This window comes from Anser anser (assembly GCF_964211835.1).
Source record: "Anser anser genome assembly, contig: HAP1_SCAFFOLD_133, whole genome shotgun sequence".
Lineage (NCBI taxonomy): Eukaryota > Metazoa > Chordata > Aves > Anseriformes > Anatidae > Anser > Anser anser.
The window spans coordinates 193,803-219,121 of record NW_028153510.1 but is presented as its reverse complement, the minus strand read 5'-3'; the positions used below and the strand labels follow the sequence as shown (position 1 = coordinate 219,121).

The 25,319-nt window shown below is 50.5% G+C and overlaps 1 protein-coding gene across 1 annotated transcript; it reads right to left on the bottom strand.

The window, feature by feature from the left end:
- Positions 1-3,536: 3,536 nt before the first annotated feature.
- On the bottom strand, positions 3,537-23,426 carry LOC310892040 (olfactory receptor 14C36-like; the record flags this gene model as incomplete). The annotated part of the gene is made up of 2 exons (XM_083854222.1): positions 23,005-23,426; positions 3,537-4,064 (listed from the first exon to the last, which is right to left on the bottom strand). The coding sequence occupies exons 1-2, from the start codon at positions 23,389-23,391 to the stop codon at positions 3,537-3,539; spliced, it is 915 nt and encodes a 304-aa protein (XP_083710348.1). The 5' UTR covers positions 23,392-23,426.
- Between the last annotated feature and the right edge of the window lie 1,893 nt (positions 23,427-25,319).

The window sequence follows — 25,319 nt, the reverse complement described above, 5'->3', positions numbered from 1 at the left end:
GTTTAAGGCTGGCACTTTAATCCTTCGTTAGGCTTAATCATCCTTGTGTTTACCCTTCTTGTAGAAGATGCCTTTTACGTCTGCCTTTTCAAAATCCTGAGCAACGTCTCTCCTTTATCTGGCCTTTCCAAGGTCTTTGAGAGAGGTCTTATGGTTACATCTGCAGCTCCACCAGCACCTCTCTCATCCTTCCCACACCACCTCTAAGCAACCTGAGGGCTGACCGGGAGAATGATGTTGGTTTGGGAAAGGGCTTGGTTAAAATCTCTGAGGAGGAAGACCAAAAGTTCTTCTCTCTACAAAGAAACTTTTATGAATGCCTATGAGTATGTCCTGTTCCTGTGTTGAAAGATTAATATTATGATTACTGTAAAAACAATGCTGTAACAAATGCTTGAAGGGAATAAGATACTGATTTCTTTTTTTTTTTTTTTGACTTGGTGATTGTATTAGTAGCTTCTGTTATGCGCTGTTATGCACTTCACACACAGTGATGATGGTGCCATAGAAAAGAGTGACACTCATGAGGACAGAAGAGCAGGTCGATAAGGCTTTGGGTCTGCCAACACAGGACGCACACACATGAAAACTGCATGATTTGGAAGAGGAAGATTGGATCCAAAATACAGATTATGAAAGCAAAACCATGAGTATCACTGTGGCACTGCAGGAGAGCTCCAGCAATGGGGCAAAATCACAGAAGAGGTTCATGACAGTGGGGACACAGCACTGTAGCTGGGAGGAGGAGAAATAATTACTGTACATGAGAGAAATTCCCCTGGTTCAGGTACAGCTGCCTTCTGGAGTCAGACCTTCCACTTCATGAGCCTTGCAGAGAACAGGGATGGCACACAGCCCAAGACAAGGGGAAATGGTTTTAAACTAAAAGAGGGGAGATTTAGATTAGAGGTTAGGAGGAAATTCTTCACTCAGAGGGTGGTAAGGTACTGGAACAGTTTGCCTAGAGAGTTTGTGGATATTTCTTCCTTGGGGATGTTCAAGACCATATTAGATGAGGCCCTGAGCAACCTGATCTAGTGGGTGGTGTCCCTGCCTATGGCAGGGGGATTGGAACTAGATGATCTTTGAGGTCCATTCCAACTCAAGCCGTTCTATGATTTTATGATTGTACTTCAGAGGAAAAAACAAAACAAAACAAAACAAAAAAACACAAAGCATGGTAATTGGCTTCAGAATACTCAGTGATCCAGTTCATCCATGAGATAAAAAAAATCTAAGCAGCAGGAAGGACACTGAAATGTGGCCTAACAAGAAGGAGGCTCCAGATCGCTGGTGTAGAAACAGCATTTTTGTGCCATGACCAATGCAGTATATGCTCCAGGAAAAGGCCTGCACCTGAAATAAAAGGCCTAGGCCAGCACCACTGTGGCACAAGCTTGAGATCTGGGTGCATGTGAACCTAATGGAACCACAGGATCTTTAAGGTCCCTTCCAACCCAAGCCCTTCTATGATTCTGTGCTTAGCAGCCCTGTACAGCCCCTGCGGGGCCCAGCCTCAGTTCATGCCCCCCAGCTTGTGCTCCAAAAGTACTCCCCTAGGTCCTGCGTCACTTGTCCCACCTGCGTGCCTCGGCTACCCCAGGGCATCCTGGAGGCAGTGGCCACCTCTGAACAGGGAATTGAAACCAGCCATAAAAGTAGATCTAGGAAACAATGGAAACCTGTGCATAAAAGGGCTCTAAGTAATAGCTGAAAGAGTCTTTTTTGGCAGCACCACCAGCTTTTTTTCTATGAATTTTCTTGATTTGTTCTCTCTCTTTTTTTTTTTTTTTTAAATTGACGGCACTGTGAACAAGTACAATCAACCAAATTACGCTTTTTCTGTGAATAGCCTTATGCAAACATTTACCAAAATATATTTCCCAACTTTTTTTTTTCTTCTTCCTCTGCTTCCTCTGTCTTCAAGCAGAACTCCAAGGAAAGAAGTCACTGAATTAAAGAATAACTCCCGTTTAAGAGATCAAGATTGAGAAATGTGTTCAATGCCATCATAAAGGAAGATAAAAAAGAGGGTCGACAGTGTTAGCCCAAGTGCCCATGACTGAAGCGTGCTGCTGGTAACTGGCTGGCAGGAAGACTTTCATAGAATCATAGAATATCCCAAGTTGGAAGGGACCCATAAGGATCATCAAGTTCAACTCCTGGCACCGCACAGGTCTGCCCTAAAGTTTAGACCATGTGACTAAGTGCACAGTCCAAACGCTTCTTAAATTCGGACAGGCTTGGTGCAGTGACTGCTTCACTGGGGAGCCTGTTCCAGTGTGCAACCACCCTTTTGGTGAAGAACCTCTTCCTGATGTCTAGGCTAAAAGTCTAGCCAAAGTCTAGCCCCTTTTTGAGGGACCCCTTGAGGGACTTTGTTCCACTAATGTCCAGCCACCTTCCTTCCCCCAACATCATCCCCTTCTTCAGTCCAAATATCACCAGTCTGGCTAAAGGGAGACTCCAGGAGACCATGGCAAAGGCCTTGCTAAAGTCCAGGTTCACCACAATGCCTTCTTTCCCCTCCCCTTCTGTTTCAGCAGTTCCTTTGTTTCCTCCATGTCCCTGAAGATGGCTGTGGCAGGACTTTCCCCACCACGTTCCCAGGGGTAGAGGTGACAATTGCAATTCTGCCAATCCTTTTTCTTGCCCTTCCTGAAGATGTGTTTGATGCCTGCCTTTTCCAAGTCCCCAGAAATCTTGCTGATTCAAATGCTTGATGGCCTGGTCCAGAAAGGCAGGGTAGTGTGACATAGCAGAGAGGGGCATCTGCAATGAACATGTGCAAGGGGGGTGACAGAAATCTCACAGGGACACTGGGGGTTGTTTCTGGAGTCACACAGGGCAATGGCAGGGCTCTGTGAGGTGTCCACATCTGAGCTTGCCTCATACACACAGGGCTGTGAGAGATATGACTCTCTGCCTTGCACACCCATGCACAGTGCAATGCACTATTTGCAGTGTCCCTCTGGCTCCTGCAGCCACTGCCAGAGGCTGGGAGGCACCTCAGCCCTGCAGTACCTCACCGTGCTCTTCCCTCGTCTGAGATACCCCAGGACATGAGGAATGGGCACAGGGACCGTGGTTCAAGGAAGCACATCCCAGAGCTGCCTTCAGGTGGCTTCCCAGGGGACGTTACTTGGTCTTGTGACACTATCTGCCCAACTGGCCTTCGTGACACTTGTAGGAATAGCTGATGGACTTGGTGCTCCATCGTGTTCATCTCTCCACATGCATATGATGTGCCTGCTGGCACCAGCACTGGGTTTCTCTTTCCACATCTCCCATGCACATACAGCAGGCCCTGATCTTCTGGAAAATCCTGTCTTCCAGGGAGCATTTCCCAAGTGAGCAATGAGCAATGGCCTGGTCAACTATTGCTGAACCTCCTACCCATACACCCCACAGCTCTGAGCTTGTGATGACGCTCTCCAGAGTATGAAAAATGACCAAAAAGATAACCTTGTTCCTGCAATGAATTATGAGTCATATGCAGAAGAAAATGGGCTTTTTTTTTTTTTTTTTGAAAGATATCAGGTCATCAGTTTCCTCAAGGCATCCTTGAGCTCCTGGTTCCTCATGCTGTAGATGAGGGGGTTCACTGCCGGGGGCACCACGGAGTACAGAACTGACACCACCAGGTCCATGGATGGGGAAGAGATGGAGGGGGGCTTCAGGTGGGCAAACATGCCTGTATTGACAAACAGGGAGACCACAGCCAGGTGAGGGAGGCACGTGGAAAAGGCTTTGTGCCGGCCCTGCTCAGAGGGCATCCTCAGCACAGTCCTGAAGATCTGCACATAGGATAACACAATGAAAACAAAACAACCAAATACTAAAGAAAAACTGAAAACAAGTAGCTCAAATTCTCTGAGGTAGGCATCTGAGCAAGAGAGCTTGAGGATGTGGGGGATTTCACAGAAGAACTGCTCCACAGCATTGCCTTGGCAGAGGGGCAGGGAAAATGTACTGGCCGTGTGCAGGACAGCATTGAGAAAGCCACTGCCCCAGGCAGCTGCTGCCATCTGGGCACAAGCTCTGCTGCCCAGGAGGGTCCCGTAGTGCAGGGGCATGCAGATGGCAACGTAGCGATCATAGGCCATGATGGTGAGAATTGAATACTCTGAACCAAAGAAGAAGACGAAAAACAGGACTTGTGAAGCACACCCTTGATAGGAGATGGCCCTGGTGTCCCAGAGGGAATTGGCCATGGCTTTGGGGAGAGTGGTGGAGATGCAGCCCAAGTCGAGGAGGGCAAGGTTGAGGAGGAAGAAGTACATGGGGGTGTGGAGGCGGTGGTCGCAGGCTACGGCGGTGAGGATGAGGCCATTGCCCAGGAGGGCAGCCAGGTAGATGGCCAGGAAGAGTGCGAAGTGGCTTTGGTGATGAGCCCACGAACCTCAGGCACTGAGAGACAATTGAAGAAATCTCTCAAGAAGTTCAAGTCAGATGCAAGTTTCCTGCAGTGTCCCTCGAGGGCCAGGACTGACACAGCCTCCCTTGGAGCTCGTTAGAGCAGAACATTGGAGGCAGTGAGGACAAGGAGATAAAGGCAATGTGAAGGTGACACTGATGTGTAGACAACCTGGATGTGTTTCACCAAAGAAAAGGACTAGGCCTTGTCCCCAGGCCCCTGGGAAGGGAGATCCTTTCCCTTCACACCTTGCTCAGGGTTCTTCCTGGGGCAGTAGGAGATGGAGATGTGCATGGCCAAGTGCAGGAGAATGGTATGACCCCTGCCTGGTTCATGGTTGGTGGTGAGGAGGAAATGAGGCCCTGGTGCTTTAACGATAAGCTGTCTCCTCATAGGCCTCAGTGGCAGAGACAACAGCCATAGCCATGGACACAAAGACCTGGGTCCTGTTGGGACTTTCAGCCTTGCCTATGTCCTTGCTCCTCTAAAGGCCAGAGTATCCTAGTGTCTCCCAGACCTAGACCTCTTTCCCAGCTGGCTGTAGACACTTGTCCATGTTGTGTCACACCGGGTCTTAGCTGAGTAGCTTGTATGAGATCCCTCACGGTGCCCAGGCCCTCCTCCTCCTGGGCACTGCTCACTCAGCAGGGTCCCAATCTGTCCTGATGTGTGGAGTTCCTCTTCCTCTGGTGTAGGACCAGGCTCTTCTCGTTGTAAATGTCAGGATGTTTCTGTAGGCAGAATCCTGCAGTTTCTCAAGATTCCCCCACACTGATGCTCCATTTTGTCAGCGTTTAATGTCTGCAGGCAGACAGTTCAACCTTCACGTGATTGTGCTCTCTCTGACAAGATGGCAGCATCAGGAGTTGCAGGAAAGTTTGGATAATACAGGAGTAACCAGCTGAATGGAATTGCAGCATAGAGTCACAGAAGGGTAGGGGATGGAATGCTGCCAGGTTCCACCTTTTCTGTTCTTCATTCTCATGCATACTGTCAGTTTGTCTGGAGCTGTGTCCTAAATGTTATGGGGCCGTGCAGGTCAAAATTAGAAGAGCCAAAGCCCATCTGGAGGTCAATCTGTCTATTACTGTCAAAGAAAACAAAAACTGTTTATATAAACACTTTAAATAAAGGAGGATTAAGGAGAATCATCTTCCTTTATTGGATGTGGGAGGAAACCTGGTGACAAGAGATGAGGTAAAGGCTGAGGCACTTAATGCCTTCTTTGCCTCAGTCTCTAGAGCAAGAGCAGTTGATCCCCTGGGCATTTCTTCCTCCTCATGGCCAGTGCCAACCTTTCAATGTGCACTTTGTGGCAGTTTTTTCTCTCCTGATCTTTTCTGCCACCAAAGAAAGCTCCATCAGGGTGGAAACCACTCCTAAAGTAGGCATCCCAACCCATCAGCCTTCTTGTGGCCTGTCAGCCCACCAGACAGAAGTCACCTCACCAGCATCTTCCAAGACATGGGCCTGCTGCTGGCCTTGCACTTCTTGGCTAGACACACCCAAGCCTTGTGCCTCCTGCTGTCCAGTCATGGACTCAAGCAGAAGGGACAGCACAACCCATATGCGGGCCTTCTTTCTGCCTGGGTCCTCCTGGGTATGTAGGCAGAGGGGATCCCACAGTCAGCATGCCAACCAGGTGCCTTCTGCTGGCCTACCAGGGCCACTGGCAGATGTCAGCCAAAAAGTACAGATCCCAGGGAGAAGCAAAGGGTGACCTGTCAGCTACTTCAGACAGAAGTGACCTCACAGTCCCTTTCCGTGACATGTTCCTGCTGCTTCCCTATCAACTGCAGAGACAGAAGTGACCTCACAGTCACTGCCCCAGTCACATTCCTCCTGCTGGGGCAGGGGATCCTGAGGCAGAGCTGACCTCTCTCTAGTCCCCTAGGGGTTAGTGCTCACCTTTCTGGGTTAGAGAGTAAACAGACTTTTACTGGGAAGTTTTGGTGTGCTTCTGTGTTTAGGGTATGGACAAGCTCTGCTGTTTAGGGTTTTGTTTAGGTCTGCCAAGAAGTCTAGGGATAAATAGAGCATTTTAATGCTAGTGTCAAGGGAAGGCATTTGGGTGAGTAAGAGAATAAAGGTAAGGGAAAGGGGCTATGGCCTGAGTTTTGCTTCACGGGGTACTTTGAGTTCAAGCATTAGAGTAGGGGATTTCTGTCAGAGTGCTGGAGTAGCATTTAGGTTTAGGGATTAAAACTACTGGTTAAAATAAGGTAAGGGCCATACATGACTGTTTTAAGTCAGTGTTACCGCAATATCTACATTACATGACCCCTCTTACCTCTACAAAATCATTATTTTCTGCTTCCATGCTCCTCTTCCCACCCCAAAATCTCACGTCTTTCTTGTCCAGGCTGCTCTTAACCTTCCCATGTTTTATTGGGATCAGCTTTCTGATGACATTGATGATCGTAGAGTATCTGTCTCACCTCTGTTGGCTTACTCCATTCCTGAGAAGGAAGTGGCATTGTAGTCAGGAGGGAAAAGGACATACATGTCTTTAGGAGCATCCTCCACAGTGTGTCCATCAGCTCTGCACCTCCACAAAATTGCGCTTCCTACCTACAAGTTTTGTTTCCCAAATGGCTTCTGTGGATCCAGGGTTCCTTTTCCCAGGCCCTCACGCATGCTTCAGTTTCGGATGAGCAGGGATGGGATAAGGAAAGCCAAGGCACGGATGGAACTGAGCTTGGCAAGGGATGCAAAGCGTAACAGGAAGGGATTCTATAGATATATTGCTCAGAAAAGAAAGGCCAAGGAGAGTGTACCCCCTGTGACGGATGAGAGGGGTGAACTGGTAATGACAGACACAGAGAAGGCTGAGGTACTCAACAACTTCTTTGCCTCAGTCTTCACTGCCAGTCAGGCTTCCCAAGTCTTTCGTTTCCCTGAACCCATAGATGGAAGCTGGGGGGGGCAAAGTCCCACCTGCTGTAAGTGAAGAGCAGGTTCAGGACCACCTGATGAACATAAACACATACAAGTCTATGGGGCCTGATGACTTGCATCCCAGGGTCCGGAGGGAACTGGCTGATGTAGTTGCCAAGCCTCTCTCCATCATATTTGAAAAGTTCTGGCAGTCGAGTGAAGTCCCTGGTGACTGGAAATGGGAAAACATCACTCCCATTTTAAAAAAGGGTAGAAAGGAGGACCCAGGGAACTACAGAATGGTGAGCCTCGCCTCACTGACTGGCAAGACCATGGAAAAGATCCTCCTGGAATCAATGTCAAGGCACTTGCAAGACAAAGAGGTGATCTCAGACAGCCAGCATGGCTTCACCAAAGGGTAAATCATGCCTGACCAATCTGGTGGCTTTCCACAATGGAGTGACCACATCAGAAAACAAGGGAAGACCAACCAATGTCATCTACTTGAATTTCCGTAAGACATTTGACACGGTCCCACACGACATCCTGGTCTCCAAACTGGAGAGAGATGCATTTGATGGGTGCACCATTGAGTGGATAGGGAGTTGGCTTGAAGGTCACACCCAGAGAGCAGCGGTCAATGGCTCTATGTCCAGGTGGAGGCTGGTGATGAGTGGTGTACCTTAGGGGTCTGTCCTCGGACCAGTACTTTTTAATGTCTTTATCAATGACATAGACAGTGGGGTCGAGTGCACCTTCAGCAAGCTTGCAGATGACACCAAGCTGAGAGGTGTAGTTGATGCAACAGAGGAAGGGATGCTGTCCGGAGGGTCCTGGACAAGCTTGAGAAGTGGGCCCATGTGAACCTAAGGAGGTTCAACAAGTCCGAGTGCAAGGTGCTGCACCTGGGCTGGGGAAGTCCCAGACAGGAGGGACAGCTGGGAGAAGAACTCATTGAGAGCAGCCCTGCAGAGAAGGATTTGGAGGCTCTGCTGGACGAAAAGCTCAACATGAGCCAGCAGTGCGTGGTTATAGCCCAGAAGGCCAACTGTATCCTGGGCTGCATCAAGAGAGGAGTGGGCAGCAGGTGGAGGGAGGTGATTGTTCCCCTCTGTTCTGCCCTTGTGAGGCCCCACTTGGAGTCCTGCGTCCAGGTGTGGGGCCCCCAGCACAAGAAGCATGTGGATCTGTTAGAACAGGTCCAGAGGAGGGCCAAGAAGATGATCAAGGGGCTGGAGCACCTCTCCTTTGAAGAAAGGCTGAGAGAGCTGGGGCTGTACAGCCTGGAGAAGAGAAGGTTCCTGGGTGACCTCATCGCAGCCTTTCAGTACTTAAAGGTGGCTTATAAAAAAGATGGAGAGTGACTCTTTGTTCAAGGACCTCACAATCCCTGCCCTGCCCAAGGGGACAAACAGCTGAAGTTAGGGGTAGGAGTGGTGTTGAAGATGAGATGTGCTCTGTGTGTAGTGGAGGGCTTTGGGGTTTAGGTGTTCAATTTAACGTTTAGAGATTAGAAGTCAACTGCTTGGGCTAATGGAATGGCTAATGGAATGGCTAATGGAATGGCAAGGGCTTTGAGGGAGGGATTGGTGGGATTGCTCAAGATGCCTACTCAAGGTGTAGGATGAGGGCAAACTTTGTGGGTTAGAGTTTTGTTTAGTTCTTGGCTGAGGGCTAGGGTTAAGGCTAGCATTTTAATTCTTGACTAGGCATAATCATCCTTCTGCTTGTGCTTCGAGTAGAAAATGGGTTTGACATCTGCCTTTTCTGAGTCCCAAGGAATGTCATTGATCAATTTGTCCTTTCCCATCTCTTTGAGACAGGTCTTATGACTACGTCAGCAGCTCAACCAGCACCTTTCCCACCCTTCCCACATCACCTCTATTCAACCTGAGGATTGACCAGGAGCATGATGAAGGTTTGGGAAAAGGCTTGCTTAAAATCTCTGAGGAGGGCTATGTTGTGGTTTAACCCGGCCGGCAGCTAAGCACCACACAGCCATTCGCTCCCCCTCCTCCCTCCCTCTCTGGGATAGGGGAGAGAATCAGGAAAATAAAGCCTGTGGGTTGAGATAGAGACAGTTTATTAGGACAGAAAAGAAAGGAAAAAAATAATAATTATAATAATAATACTGATAATAATGTATACAAAACAAGTGATGCACAACGCAATTGCTCACCACCCACTGACCAATGCCCAGCCTATCTCTGAGCAGCTGCCCACCCCACCCCTGCTAGCCACCCCTATATATTGTTTAGCATGACGTCAGATGGTATGGAATACCCCTTTGGCCAGTTGGGGTCAGCTGTCCTGGGTCTGTCCCCTCCCAGCTCCTGCTGCACCCCCAGCCTGCCCGCTGGCAGGACAGAGCGAGAAGCTGAAAAGTCCTTGGCTTAGTGTAAGCACTGCTCTGCAACAATTAAAACATCATTGTGATATCAACACTATTCTCATCCTAAATCCCAAACACAGCACCATAGCAGCAACTAGGAGATAAAATTAACTCTATCCTAGCCAAAACCAGGGCAGGCTGTTATGGGTTCCACACTGACAATGATGGCACTATCATAGAAAACAGTGACACTAGTGAGGAGAGAGGAGCAGGTGGATAAGGCCTTGGGCATGCCAACACAGGATGCACACACATGAAAACCACATGAGAAGGAAGAGGAAAATTGGATCCAAAATGCAGATTATGAAGGCAAAGACTATGAGAATCACCGTGGCACTGCAGGAGAGCTCCAGCAAGGGGAAAAATCACAGAAGGGGTCCACAACATTGGGACCACAGAACTGTAGCTGGGAAAAGAATTAAATGGTTTCTGTGCATGAAAGAAATCCCTTGTGTTAAGGTACAGCTGCCTTCTAGAGTCACACCTTCCACTTTCGAGCCTTGCAGAGAACAGGGATGGCATACAGCCCAGGGCTGACCGTAGGACATGGCCCTCAGCAGGAAGCACTCAATTCATGCAGAAGGTGCAGCTGATAGTGCTCCCACCTCTGTGAGCAAAGGGGGTGCTGTCCCCAGTCAGGAAGCTGGCCAGCATCTGGCACAGGGTGGTGGAGCTGTACAAGGTCTGCAAGGAGAACAAATCTCCCCCAGGAAGAAGGCCACGGGCATCTGCAGGTGTTAGCTTGTAGGCACCAGCACAATGATGAGGGTGTTCCACATCCCAGTCACCGTGCTGGTCATGCGAGAGAGGAAGAAGAGATTTGTCTATGGGTAGAGGATCTTCCAGATGAACAGCTGGGGAAACTCAACAAATGGTGTCTTAGTCTCCCACTCCCCTTTCTTCACGGAAACCCTTTTAGAGCATTCTGTTCCCCTATCTCTTGTTAGGACACCAATAAGCAAGATGTTTCTTTCTCAGTTCCTAAAAGAAATGGTGAAGGGTGTTTGAATGGTTAAAATGATCCCTGCCTGCCATGGCTGAGGTGTGCTACCGCACCATGGAAAAGGGAAGGGTTAATCATTTGTACTGTTGTTAGAAAACCACACACTCCAGCACAAATCACACTTCTAAAATGCTTTTCTCCCATGGTCAGAGAGGAGCAGTCAGTGATGCCTTCAGTCTGCTTCAAACACCACACCCCAGGAGAGACCCTGCTGCCTTCAGGAGCTGTCAGCCCCGAGGCCTTGGGGACACCTCGAGGGAGTCCAATGGCACAGAGCAAGCGATGCCATGGTCGGGTGCTGTGCTGCTGAGCTGGGCCGGGCTCCTGCAGACTCTTGACACCGTGAGTCTCTGGCAGCAGGGCAATGCAGGTGCAGTTGCCAGAGGGGTCTTCTACAGCTGGCACATCCGATGGCTGATAGCATCTGTCAGGACAGTTCTTTCTGTTTCTGAAGCGCTTTAGAGAATGGCATTATGAGGGGACATTTCAATAGGAAGATCAAGGCTTGGTTTATCTGAAGGGTAAGGCTTTTTCTGCAGTCCGTGCTTTCAGATTCCTGCAGTGGAGGGGAGCCAGATTTCATGTTAATGAATTGTCAGTATTGTACAGGAGGCTGAGACTCCTGGAGCATTGCACTGAGAAATCAGAATGTCAGTGATTAAATTTGTAAAGTACCTTCCCAAACCTCATCTCACGGACTGCACCAACATCATATTTTCATCCTTTTACCCAGCTAGGTTTTATCCTAGCTGATTTTTAGGAGCTACAAACCCCCTGATACCCCCTGGCTTTGGGAGGTGTCTGCAGGCCAAAGCAGAGCACACAGCAATTGCAACGAGCATGAGCTGCCTCCTCTGCAGCCAGATGGCAGCACAGGAGGGTCTGCTGAGTGTCCGTCTGTCCCTCCCTGGCCTTACCTCCCCTGGCAGCAGCACGCTGCCATTCCTCCTGGCTTCTCCACCTGGCCGTGCTGCTGCTGGTCTTGTTCCCAGGCTGGCTGGGGATGGGGGTTTCACATGCCCATGGAGTGAGCCCTCGGTGTGCTTGGGGGAAGGGGAGTATGGGGACAGGGTGGGGGGTCTGGAGATGTGCACTTTGAGCCTGGATTCCTCTGCTCTCAGCAGTGTCCTGGTTCTTTTCAGGTGAGGATGTGACTGTCATTGTCATACAGCTGAAAGAGATGCCAGCAGAAGAGACCAGCCTTGATAGACAGACGGGCATTCCCCTCTGAAGAATATTCTGAACTAAAGGGAGTGTCCCTTTCTCTGAAGATCCAGGTTTCACCTGGAGTGCAGCAGGAAGGAAAATATGCAAAAAAGAGGCCTGCAGCCCCGCTTCCTTTCAGGTGAATTGGGAGCAAAAATGTGGATAATCACATATCAGGAATGAATTGAATCTGGCATTACCCTTTGCCTGTCTTTATCTGTTGCTGTAGAGCAGGTTTACCTCCTGCATTACCAAAGCAGTGTCCTCTGCTCCCAGGGACACCCTCAGGCAGAACTGGACAGAACTCATCAAAGGGACTTGACATATATGTGCATGAATTACTCCTTGTCAGATAATTCTGTTGTATTTTCTTACTTTACTTTTCCTCCTTGGGCAAGTCCCCATGGCCAGAACCAGCAAATGCCCAACAGCAGCTCTGTGAGCGAGTTCCTCCTGCTGGCATTTGCAGACACGCGGGAGCTGCAGCTCCTGCACTTCGGGCTCTTCCTGGGCATCTACCTGGCTGCCATCCTGGGCAATGGCCTCATCCTCACCGCCGTAGCCTGCGACCACCGCCTCCACACCCCCATGTACTTCTTCCTCCTCAACCTCGCCGTCCTCGACCTGGGCTGCATCTCTACCACTCTCCCCAAAGCCATGGCCAATTCCCTCTGGGACACCAGGGCCATCTCCTATCAAGGATGTGCTTCACAGGTCTTTTCATTTGTCTTCTTGATATCAGCAGTTTTTTCTTCTCACTGTCATGTCCTATGACTGCTATGTTGCCATCTGCAAGCCCCTGCACTACGGGAGCCTCCTGGGCAGCAGAGCTTGTGCCCAGATGGCAGCAGCTGCCTGGGGCAGTGGGGTTCTCTATGCTCTGCTGCACACTGCCAATACATTTTCCCTGCCCCTCTGCCAAGGCAATGCTGTGGACCAGTTCTTTTGTGAAATCCCCCAGATCCTCAAGCTCTCCTGCTCAAACTCCTACTTAAGGGAAGCTGGAATGGTTGTGATTAATGCTTTTCTATTTGGGGGGTGTTTTGTTTTCATTGCTCTGTCCTATGTGCAGATCTTCAGAGTTGTGCTGACGATCCCCTCCCAGCAGAGATGTCACAAAGCCTTTTCCATGTGCATCCCTCACCTGGTTGTGGTCTCCCTCTTTATCAGTACTATCATGTTTGCACAGCTGAAGCCCCCATCCCTGGACCTGGTGGTGGCAGTTCTGTACTCAGTGGTACCTCCATCAGTGAACCCCGTCATCTACAGCATGAGGAACAAGGAGCTCAAGGGTGCTGTGTGGAAGCTGAAGCTCATCTGTTTTTCATAAGCAAAAAACTGCCTGCTTTGTTCTGCAAATCATTCATAATGTTCCTCATTATACGTCAAGCCTTTCTTGTGTTCTGGTTTGTGGTATTTCTTCCCAGCTTTATTCTTAGAAATGTTGTTCACCATTAGAAGTCATTCTTCAGATTGCTTGTTTATTTAAACCAATTCAATTGACTTCTGTTGTAATATCCTTCCTCTAAGGTCTTTTCTGTGTATGCAGAGCCAGTGCCCTTGTGCAGATGTGGAGGGGGAAAGAGACGTGGCCCAGCAGCACGGCCAGGGAACACCAGCGCCTGGTGCATGCAGAGATGCTCTCTTGCCACTGCCACCCTCTCCTGCTGAGCCCTGCTGGTGGGGTCAGGCCTGGCTGCTCCTGTAGCTTGGTGGCAGTGCTGCTGTGGGGCTGTGCTGGGACTGCAGGCAGGGACAGGCAGTGGGCACAGCAGTGGCACAGCCAGCCTCCACTGCAGCACTTCCCTCCTAAGGAGTGATCTCCTCAAAGGTGGACTGACCAGAGCTCAAGTGCTCAATCTGGTGCGAGCAGGCAGAGGAGAGCTCTGCAGCCCCAGGGCACGCAGCAGCCCCAGCAAAGGAGTCTGGCGAGTGATTTGACTGCAAGGTTCCTCCTGCTCTAGCACCTCACAGAACCGGCACGGCACTGGCTCCTGTGTGTCAGAGAGGCTGGGAGCCCGGGAGGTGTGCCATGGGCTTGAAGGGTCACAACCAGATCACTTCTAGCTGGGCAGATTCTGGGCCAAAAAGGGGGTGTTTTGTACGTATGGTATTACGAGGGCAGTGATGCCTCAGAAGCTGTAAGTCCAGTAGGAAGCTAATGGCTGTTAAATAGCCTGTGAGGTGACTTTTTTCCGAAGTAGCCAACAGGCCGCCCCTTGACTCCCGGATGGCATCTGTGTCTTTAGGCTCACATCTTCCAAGGGTCCATGATAGGCCAGCAGATGCACCTGCTTTGCACACAGTTTGTGAGATCCTCTCTTCCCAAGTAGCTGGTAGGCCCCATAGAGGAAGAGGTCTTGGACTGGGGTTGTCATGTCAGAGGTATCCGCTTTTGCCTGAACTCATCCTTCAGGGCTGCTTTTGTGGTGTTGCAGAGCTGCTGGGCACATTGTGAAGGGTGCTCCTACAGACCTTGGTGTCCTTCTCCTTGCTGGCTTACGAGCTGCTTCTTTCTCAGGAACAGAGTAGCCAGCCGAGGTGAGACAAATACTCTGAGATCATGAAAGCCATCAGAAAGCTGCCCGTAAGAAGATGACTGATATGGGGAAGTCAGGAGAAGCCTGGACAGGAGAGATGCGAGATTTGGGGGAGGGAAGAGGAGCTTGGACAGCAGAAGCTAATGATTTTGAAGAGGTAAGAATGTTCAGGTAATGTTGATCCCACCATAAAGCAGACTTAAAGCAGACAGGTGAGGCCCTAGTCTAACCTGTAACATTAATACCTAAATCTAAATGCCACTCCACACCCTGACAGGAATCCACTGCTCTAATTTCTGACCACAATATCCCTTGAAGCAAAAATTAGTCCATAAACCTTTTTCCACTACCTTTACTCTCTTGCTCACCCTGATCCCTGCCCTTAAAACTAGCATTAAAATGCTTTATTTAACTCTAGTATTCTTGCAGATATAAACAAAACGCTAAACCAAAGAGCTTGCCCATACCCTAACCATGGACCTGACACACCAAGCAGAACACCAAACCCTCCCACTAAACATTTCCTTAAGCTCTCACCATGAAAGGTGGTCCTTAGTCCCTAATCCCATAAGTAACCATACCTAACACCCTTAACTTTAGGTTCTTGACCCCTTGGGGCAGTGCAGGGAAAGTGGGGTTGCTGTGCAGTCACATGGCTGTTTAACCCTGGACTTCTTCTTAACAGACCTAAACAAAACCCTAAACCACAAAGCTTGTCCATACCCTAACCACAGACGTCACACCTTAAACAGAACACCAAACACTTCCACTAAATTTTCCTTAATCTCTAACTCAGAAAGGTGAGCCCTAGTCCCTAATCCTATACATGAACAACTAAAACCCAAAGCCCCTGTTCCTGTGCATTAACCTCCTCACCTTCAACCCCTCTCCTGACCCTTAACTTTATGCACTTGGCCCTTTGGGGCAGGGCAGAAATTTGAGATTGCTGTGCAGACACATGGCATTCAAAGATGAATGTGAGGGGCCATGGATCTGATCAGCTCGTCAAACACAAGGAGGAGATGGGTGGGAATGCTCTGATGAGCTCAGCTCTGCCTCAGGATCTCCTGCCCCAGCAGGAGGAATGTGACTGGGACAGTGACTGTGAGGTCACTTCTGTCTCTGCAGTTGATAGGGCAGCAGCAGGAACGTGTCACGGAAAGGGACTGTGAGGTCACTTCTGTCTGTAGGTGGCAGGTCACCCTTGGCTTCTCCCTGGGACCTGCACTTTTTGGCTGACATCTGCCAGTGGCCCTGGTAGGCCAGCAGAAGGCATCTGGTTGGCATGCTGACTGTGGGATCCCCTCTGCCTACATACCCAGGAGGACCCAGGCAGAAAGAAGGCCCGCATATGGGTTGTCCTGTCCCTTCTGCTTGAGTCCATGACTGGAAAGCAGGAGGCACAAGGCTTGGGTGCATCTGGCCAAGAAGCTGCAAGGCCAGCAGCAGGCCCATGTCTTGGAAGATGCTGGTGAGGTGACTCCTGTCTGGTTGGCTGAGAGGCCGCAAGGAGCCTGATGGGTTGGGATGCCTACTTCAGGAGTGGTTTCTACCCTTATGGAGCTTTCTAAGGTAGTAGGAAAGAGCATGAAAGAAAAAATTGCCACAAAGTGTACCTTGGAAGGTTTGCACTGGCCACGAGGAGGAAGAAATGTCCCTCAAAGGGTCATGCTGTGGTGCCAGAGGTCACCCAAAGAGTGTCTGTGATCAAAGCATGGCTTTGTGTTTCAAGGAACAGCTGGTGAGGGTTGACAAGACATTGGTGACATGATGGAAATGCTGGGATGAGATCAAGGTGGTGAACAGAGATGGGTGTCTGCAGACTTCAAGGAAATAGGACAAAGTGTGGCACAGCACAGAAAAGACTGCAGAGGAGAAGGTAGAGGGTGCTGGCAAGAAGGGAAGGCCCCAACAGCCCTGACATTTTTGTCCTCTTGGCTAGAGCTTATGAGGAGACATGTTATACTCATTGCAATGGGGCCTCATTGCTTCCTTGCAGCGATGTGCAGAGGCTGGGAGGTGTCATACCACTGTTCTTGTAGTATCACACTGCCCACCACACCCCACAGACCCAAAGACTATCCCTGAGCCGGATGGGGGGGTGCAGGATCTCCCCTCCCAGTGGCTGGAGTCAGGCCTTGGATCTTTTACTTCACCAAAACCAGCCAAGAATTTTCTCAGCACAGTGCCTTTGCCTACCTGCAATCATGGCCTCCAATTATCTGCCCTAACAAGTCCCTGGGGAGGCTTTGTTAGTAACAGCCCTCAGTGGGGCCCATTAATACTCCAAGTCACTTTAATTTTTCCTCCTGACTTTACTTGTTCAAGCGGTTACGTCATTCTCCTCTCAGTACCTGTTCTTCATAGACTCAGCACCAAAATACACCATGGAACTCATTAAAATGCAGAAACTCCTAAGGAGCCATATCTCTCCCAAAGTTTTCTTCAAGACTTGTAGAGCTAATTGGAGAGCTTTCATGGTGTAGTTAAGGAGGAAGATTTCAAAGAGCATCTATTAGAAATCTTTCCTCATTTCAAAGGCTGAATTTTGTTGCGTTTCTGTTTAGAGCATCATTCTCCTATAGATATTGGTCTAGGGTTTCTCCTTTGAAGCCCTGCTTAGATAGGAAAAGCAGGGTTTTTCCTATTTAAAAACAAACAACAGGAAATCATGCTGCAATTTTCAAAACAAACAAAGCTCAAGTTCCTCATTTTGTTGCCTCCAGTGATGTTTACATTCCCAGAAAGATGACTGTACATGATGTATTTTACACTGATTAATAGGAAATTTAAATAGTAGTGTTAATATTAATCCATATCATACTAATTCAATGATAAATGATGAGTTTCTTGCTAAGGAAACCATTAGACAGACTGCTGATAGATGGCCGACCTTGCACTCACTGAAACTCAAAGCAGCAACTAGGTTGGTGAGAGCTGTCTGAATGATCAAAGAGTAAGGGGAGGGCAAACCAGGAGAACCATGGGAAGTGCATAGGTCCAGACAGGCAGCTGGACAGGGGACATTCAGCACTGTCTGTGTAATCAAGATGGGTTTTGAGCCTGGAAGATGAGGGATCACACCATGATAGACAAAGTGATGACAATGCAAGTAAAGGAGATCATCAGTATTTCTTCTCCTGTGATGAATATAAATCATGGAAATTAGCATTTCTTCATGATAGAAATTACACTTCACGTGAGACATTTAGCAGAAGGGATTGAATCATTTGAGCTGATGAGTAGTTGCTTTATTAGTTAAGTACTAAAAAAATTACTGGGTATTCAGGCAGAGCTTTGCTGTCTGACCATAAGCAACCAGGGAAAACCTCCTGTGGCCCCCTTGCGTTTGAGGCACCTCCCTGGACCGGCAGATGTCAGAAAAGACTTGCAGGAGACCGGAGCCCTTTAGGAAAATCAGGTGGAGCCAGGTGGAGTTCCCATAGCACCTCCACTGCCGGCAGTGGTCTTTGTCCCTGTAACTCCAGCCCAGCCCAGCACAGGAAACCCCTTCAAAGACAAACCTCTTCTTCAGTGGGTTCCTGGGATTGACCTAGATTTGAAATGGCCATTGGAAACCCATGATACTCTCCCTTATTCAAACTAGATACTTGAACATTCGTTTACCTTCCTGGGTCATCTCTAGCAAACTCAGGCTGAAAAACTCAAGTATAGCGTGCTTCAAATGGCTGAGCCAGAACCCATCAGCTTGCCCCACTTTGGAAATGGTCCCTGTCCAACTAAGGTTTTGAAAGTGAAAAATGTGAAATGACCCGTCAGGTCAATGCGCAGAGTAAGGGAAAGTCACACATATTGTGCTGTAGGGACAGAAGGCAAAAAGCATTGCATTGTGCCTCAGAATAATCAAGGAGAACTGATCTAGTTCATCCATGAGATAAAGCAGAGTGAAGGACATTGAGTTGTGTCCTAACATGAAGAAGGATGTACATGATTGCTGAAGGAGCTGTCTTTTTGTGCCATCACCAGTGCAAATACACAAGAACTATGTCAAATACAGGTAGCATGTCCCACTCTGGGTCTGTCACCCCACAGGGCAGGGGAGAGGGAGCTGACAGCCAAGGGATGTATTTGGGTGTTTAAGAGGTGGCCCGGCAGAGACAAGGAGTCTATGCAGTGGGGTTGGGGAGGCCAGGAGAAGCAGCCGAAGGGGTGGTGCTGCTTGTGAGGACACGTTTGTGCCAGCAGCCTGAGTGGGCAGCAGCTGTGCGCAGGCGAGGGGAGGCCAGGAAGCGCATGCCAAGAGCGCTCCTGCCAGCAGAGACAAGCCTGGGCCGAGGGCAAGGGGAGAGGGAGGCCCAGGGCAGGGGGCTGCAAGGACCATGCTGAGCTCCCTGCCCCTGCAGCAGCTGCACTGGCCCTCAGCAGATGTGCTGGCCAGCATGCACTGGGAGGTCCTGGTGTGCATCAGAGAGCAGCAAGGAGGGCACTGGAGAGGGCTGGGGTGAGGCGGGTGGCAGAGCCCCATGCAGGGGCTGGCTGGGGGTCCCCTCTGCTGCAGCTACCGCATGCAGCATGGCCAGAGAAGGGCAGGCAGGGCTCGTGGCTGCGGGGCAGAGCCTGGCCCTGGGCTCTTCCTGACATCCCTGCAGCTCCTGGCAGGCTGCAGTGAGGTGCCCCTCAGCCTTCCCTCCTGTGCTGCCAGGGCACACGGCTGCCTCCTGCCCAGCTCACTGCCCACCAAGAACGTCTGACAGGGCTGCTTCCCAAGCTGGGCCTTGCCCAGGGTCAGTCCCCTGCAGGGGCAGAAACTGGCCCTTGTCCTGGTGGCTTTTCATGGCCTTCCTGTCAACACATGCTCTTCTCATCCTTGAACTCTTTTACTGAATACATAGGCCTAGGAGAACTTTTTGGTACAGACTAATACAGAGAAAACATTGAGTCCCTCAGCCCCGTCTCTGTCTGCTGCTATGACGTGGCTATGAGACATGGATTCGCTATCAGGTATTTTCCTCTGACAATCTCAGCAGTCTCCATGACAGGACAAGACATGAGAATACATGACATTCCACACAGGAAAACACTTTTACTGTGAGTAATACCAAGCACTGGATCATGTTTCCTAAAAAGTACCGGAGTCCCCATCATTGGAGATACCCAAAGAACAGCTGGAAATGGGCCTGGGCTGCCTGGTTTAGGTGTCCATGCTTGGCTAGTGGGGTGGGCTAGATGGGCTTTGGACGTCCCCTCCAGTCTCAGTGAACCTATCACTCTGCAATGCTTGTCAGTGTTTCTGAGAACTCCTTGGCAGTATCTCCAAACCAGCTGGACACCGGGTGCTCATGGGGCAGAGCCTTCTTTTGAGGATGAATTCGTTCATGATGTAACCCCAAGGACAAAGTTGAGCAGGGATTACAAATGCCAGCAATACCTCGACTCACAGAGAGGGAGTGCCTGCCAGGGCAAAATGGGGCAGCCCCAAGGGCCACCAGGGCTTTTCCTCCGCATTGCAGCTGGGCTCTTCATCCCACAAGCACTGCTGTACCTGAAGAGAAATTATGAGAAACAAGAGTCACAGAAAATGAAACAGAAAATGACTACCTGCTGGTTCCTTTATTTGGTTATCTACCAAGACCTTATCAGCACCTGTACATGAGGTCTTTGGGTTAAAAAAAAAAAAAAAAGAAAAGAAAAAAAAGGTGAGCTTTGACTCAAAACAGAGCACTTTGACCTGAAACACAGCACATCTTTACATTTGCTGAGGGTGCACTCTATTCCATCATCCAGGTCATTGACAAATAAGTTGAACAGGACTGGACCCAGTGTAGATCCCTGGGGGACACTGCTGGCTCCAGGCCTCCAACTAGACTCTGTTCCACTAAACACAATCCTCTGACCTCTGCCATCCAACCAGCTCACAATCCGCCTCTCTGTCCACTCATCCATCCCACACTTCCTGAGCTGGCCTGTGAGGATGTTATGGGAGACAGTGCTGAAAGCCTTGCTGAAGTCAGAGTACACAACATCCACTGCTCTCCCTCACCCACTCAGCTATTCCATCACAGAAGGCTATCAAGTTGGTGAAGCATGGTTTCCCTTGGTGAACCCATGCTGACTACTCCTGATCACCTTCTCCTCCACATGCTGGAGATGACCTGCAGGATGAGCTGTTCCATCACCTTTCCAGGGATGGAGGTGAGGCTGACCGGCCTGTAGTTGCCTGGGGCCTTCTTCTTGCCCTTGTTGAAGACTGGCATGACATGAGCTTTCTTCCAGTCTTCAGGCACCTCTCCTGTTCTCCATGACCTTTCAAAGATGACGGAGAGTGGGCCAGCAGTAACATCTGCCAGCTCCCTCAGCACTCATGGATGTATCCCATCGAGGTCCATGGATTTGTGGGTGTCAAGTTTGCCTAAGAGATCTCTGACCTGATCCTCTTCAACCAAGGGAAAGTCCTCGTTTCTCCAGATCTCCTCCCTTGTCCCGAAGCTCAGAGATTCCAGAGGGCTGGTCTTAGCAGTGAAGGCTGAAGCAAAGAAGGCATTCAGTAATTCTGCCTTCTCTGTATCCTTTGTCACCAGGGCACCCTCCTCGTTAACCAGTGGGCCCATATTTTCCTTCGTCTTCCTTCAGCTCTTGATATATTTGAAAAAGCCCTTTTTGTTGTCCTTGACACCTCTTGCAAGATTTAACTTCAAATAGGCCTTGGACTTCCCTGTCACTTCTCTGCATCCTCAGACATTGTCCCTATATTCTTCCCAAGTGGCTTGTCCCCTTTTCCACATTATGTATGCTTTCTTCTTTCATTTAAGTCACTCCAGGATCTCCTTGATCATCCAAGCAGGTCTCCTGCCCCCTTTGTCTGACTTTTTGCTCACAGGAATACACAGCTCTTGAGCTTGGAGGACTTGGAGGTCAGTGCGCTATTGCTGCCGGTGCACCGTTGTGGCAGCCATCGGCACCTGCTCTTCTTTGGCTCTCAGCAACCCCACAACAGAAGGGTCCTGTGCGAGACCAGGCAAGGTAGACAACTATTTGACGTTCTCTGTATTCAAGGCAGTTATGCCAACAGCCCTCCGGTACCCTTTTCTTTAGTTGTTTACCCTTGGAAAAAGCCAGAAACAGAGTCTGGAGGCATGTCATTAGGGTTACCCAACGATGTTCACAATACTCAAGAGCTATCATGACTGGCCCCAAAGAAAGAAGGGGAAGGTGCCCTGCCTTGTGCCCTCCACCAAGTGGATTCATGAGTGTCGTACCAGTAGCAGCTCAAATAGTATTTATTGGTGCAGATTTAGGGAAAGCATCACAAGCCCATATTTGCTTTCCTAGTGGTAACTTAGTAGTTTCTTGCACTATGTAGTTGCTTTACAGGTAGGGTTTTGTAGCAATTTGTAATAAAGACATTCATGAAAATGGAGCAACGAGGTGTCTGTGTCCTTGTGTACTATGGAATCCTACCAACCTCCTGTTGCGATCCATGGGCAGGCTGACCCTCATAGGTCCTGACCTTCGTTACTGTGATGCCCTTGGAGTGGTCCTCAGAGCTGCAGGAGCAACCACAGACCTGGGGCTTGGTGACAGCTCTTTGCTGCGGAGAACAGACCCAACCGCAGGGGCTGGACCCTTCAGATGCCCCGGTGCCATGAAACTGGCTTTTTTTCTGCTCAGGTCTGCTGCTCCCTCACACACAGCCAGGCCTGTGGCTCATCTCCCTGTGGAGGAGGAGGAGGCAAAGCGCTGCTGGTGCCCGAGTAAGGGAGAAATACTCCACCTGTAGGAGGGCAGGGCTGGAGGGGAGGTGGCACAGGACAGGCACTGGCCTCTTTCTCCTATTCCCTACCCTAAGAGCATTGAGACCGCAGGTCAGTGTCCGTACTGCTCACAGGTGCCTGCAGCCCTGTATCCTCAGGATCCATCTTCTCTCCTTCTGTACGTAACATTATTACTTTGCTTCTCACAGTTTGGGGCCAGCATTTGTGGACCTGGTACCTGGCACTGAAAGGCTGTGCCTCACACCGTGTTTTTTTGGTGAGTTTTTCCCATTGCAGCAGCAGAGCAGCAGCTAATTGCTTCTGGAAGACAACTGAAACAGCTTCTTCAGTGCATGCTTGAGCTCCTGGTTCCTCATGCTGTAGATGAGTGGGTTCAGTGCTGGAGGCACCACAGAGTACAGAACTGCCACCACAAAGTCCAGGTATAGGGAGGAGATGGAGGGGGGCTTCATGCCAGCAAACACGATAGTGCTGATAAACAGGGAGACCACAGCCAGGTGAGGGAGGCACGTGGAAAAGGCTTTGTGCAGGCCCTGCTCAGAGGGCATCCTCAGCACTGCCCTAAATATCTGCATATAGGACACCACAATGAAAACAAAGCAACCAGCACCTAAACAAAAGCTAAATGCAATAAACCCAACTTCCCTGAGGTAGGCATCTGAGCAGGAGAGCTTGAGGATCTGTGGAACTTCACAGAAGAACTGGTCCACAGCATTGCCTTGGCAGAGGGGCAGGGAAAATGTACTGGCCGTGTGCAGGACACCATGGAGAAAGCCACTGCCCCAGGCAGCTGCTGCCATCTGGGCACAAGCTCTGCTGCCCAGGAGGCTCCCGTAGTGCAGGGGCTTGCAGATGGCAACGTAGCGGTCATAGGACATGACAGTGAGAAGAAAAAACTCTGCTGATATCAAGAAGACAAATGCAAACACCTGTACAGCACATCCTGCATAGGAGATGGCCCTGGTGTCCCAGAGGGAATTGGCCATGGCTTTGGGCAGAGTGGTGGAGATGCAGCCCAGGTCGAGGAGGGCGAGGTTGAGGAGGAAGAAGTACATGGGGGTGTGGAGGTGGTGGTCGCAGGCTACGGCGGTGAGGATGAGGCCGTTGCCCAGGAGGGCAGCCAGGTAGATGGCCAGGAAGAGCGCGAAGTGCAGGAGCTGCAGCTCCCGCGTGTCTGCGAATGCCAGCAGGAGGAACTCGCTCACAGAGCTGCTGTTGGGCATTTGCTGGCCTTCATCAGGGACACTGCCAAAGAAGAAAAAATATAGAGTGTTAGGGAAAATTGCTCTGAGCTGTAGCCATTTGATTCTTCAATGCAGCCTTCACATCGCCTTTCTTTCTAGAAGACCATTTTGTCTCTCCCTGGCTGGAGCCCTGCTCTGTGCTGGCTGAGTGTCCTGTACACAGCAAATGCGTCTGCCCAGCAGCGGCCCAGATGGGCCACCTCTGCTCCAGAGCAGTGGTACACAGAGGTGCCAACAGAGCCATGTACTTGGAGGAGGGTTCCAGGGAAGGGGATCCCTCTGTTGAGTGAGGGGTGTTTGGCTGTGTGACTCCATGTGAGTCTTCTCTATTCCTCACCCTGAGAGATGAAATCAGCTCACAGACTGCCTGTGTCTGGCCGGAGAGAACAGGAAGCATTTCCTCCTGCTTCACCCTCCATGCACAGCATTCCCTGTCAGAATCAGGCACCAGCAGCTGCCACGCTGGGCAAGGGAGAGAAGCAGGCATGGGCAGGCAGGGCGGACCCAACCCGGTGCCGAGGCTGCGTTGTCGGTGAGGTAGAACCTGTCCTCACACCCCTGTGCCACCTGGCCGGCACAGGCAGCAGAGGGAAAAGAGCTCTGGAGTCTAAGAAGCGTTTGGAATATGCTCCTTGTCATATGGTAGGAATTTTGGGGTAAGACCTCTGTGGAGCCAGGAGCTGGACTCGATGATCCTTGTGGGTCCCTTCCAACTCAGGATATTCTATGATTCTGTGATTCTGTGCCTTCTTCCATGGAGGAAGGTGGAGGGGGCCTGCAGCAAATGTGTCTACTTACACAGAGATTTAGGCTTCAGACACCCCGTATTCTCAGCTCCACAGATTATACATGCCATGACAGAAGCTGTGCTGGGGAGGAGAGACCAGGGGCTGCTGCAAGGAAGGCGCCTGCACTTCAGGGGATGGCAGGGAGAGAGCAGCTCCCTCTCACTGCCTGCCCATGTCCCTGCTGCCTGCAGCTGTCCCTGCCAGCAGCTCTTTCTCTGTCCCCACGTCTCCTCCTGTCCATGCTCACAGACACCATCCCATCCGCTGTGTGCCCAGCTCTGCCCTGCAGACACCTCCCAGGGACATCTCCCTGTCTGCAGGTCCTAAAGAACAGCTCAGAAAAGCCCTGGTGCAGTGTGTAAGCAGAGAGAAGGGAAGGGATATTCTCAGGTTCATCACTAACCTGTTTATGTCTCAGTTCAATGCAATAGGAAGTTCCTTCACCTGTGCAATCCCTACAACTCTGTTAACACAGAGCCTGCGCAAGAATTAGAGCAGGAAAATGCAGGCAGAGACTGCAGAAAGTGCCTTCTCTTTGCAGGCAGCCCCTGCCCTCCCCTTCCTCTGCCCAAGGCTGCTCTGCAGCACCTTCTCCTCCACACAGCACGAGCCACAACGAGACATCCTGGCAGCTCCTGGCCAGGCAGAGACATCCCGGATCCAGGAGCCCCTTCCAGGAACCTCTCCTGCACTGTCCTGCAGCCGGACACTTACCATGTGCAGAGCTGTGAAGGTTTCTCCTGCACTGAGCTCTCCTCTGCCCACACCCTCCAGGCTGCCTGGAATCACTTTCTGCCTGGGTGCCTGCAGTCAGAGCCCCCAGCCCTGCTGCGCTGTGCAGAGGAGCTGCTCCTGGGCAGAGCTGGCTCTCTGCACCAGGGCCCTCTTGCCAGGAGCTCTCTCTGTCCCAGGAGCCCGGCCCAGCTCAGCACCAGAGGCCCAGCCCAAGGCATTGGAATCACCCCTCTGGGAGTTTTGGTGATGGGCCCACGAACCTCAGGCACTGAGAGACAATTGAAGAAATCTCTCAAGAAGTCCAAGTCAGAGGCAAGTTTCCTGCAGTGTCTCCCTGAGGGCCAGGACTGACACAGCCTCCCTTGGAGCTCGTTAGAGCAGAAC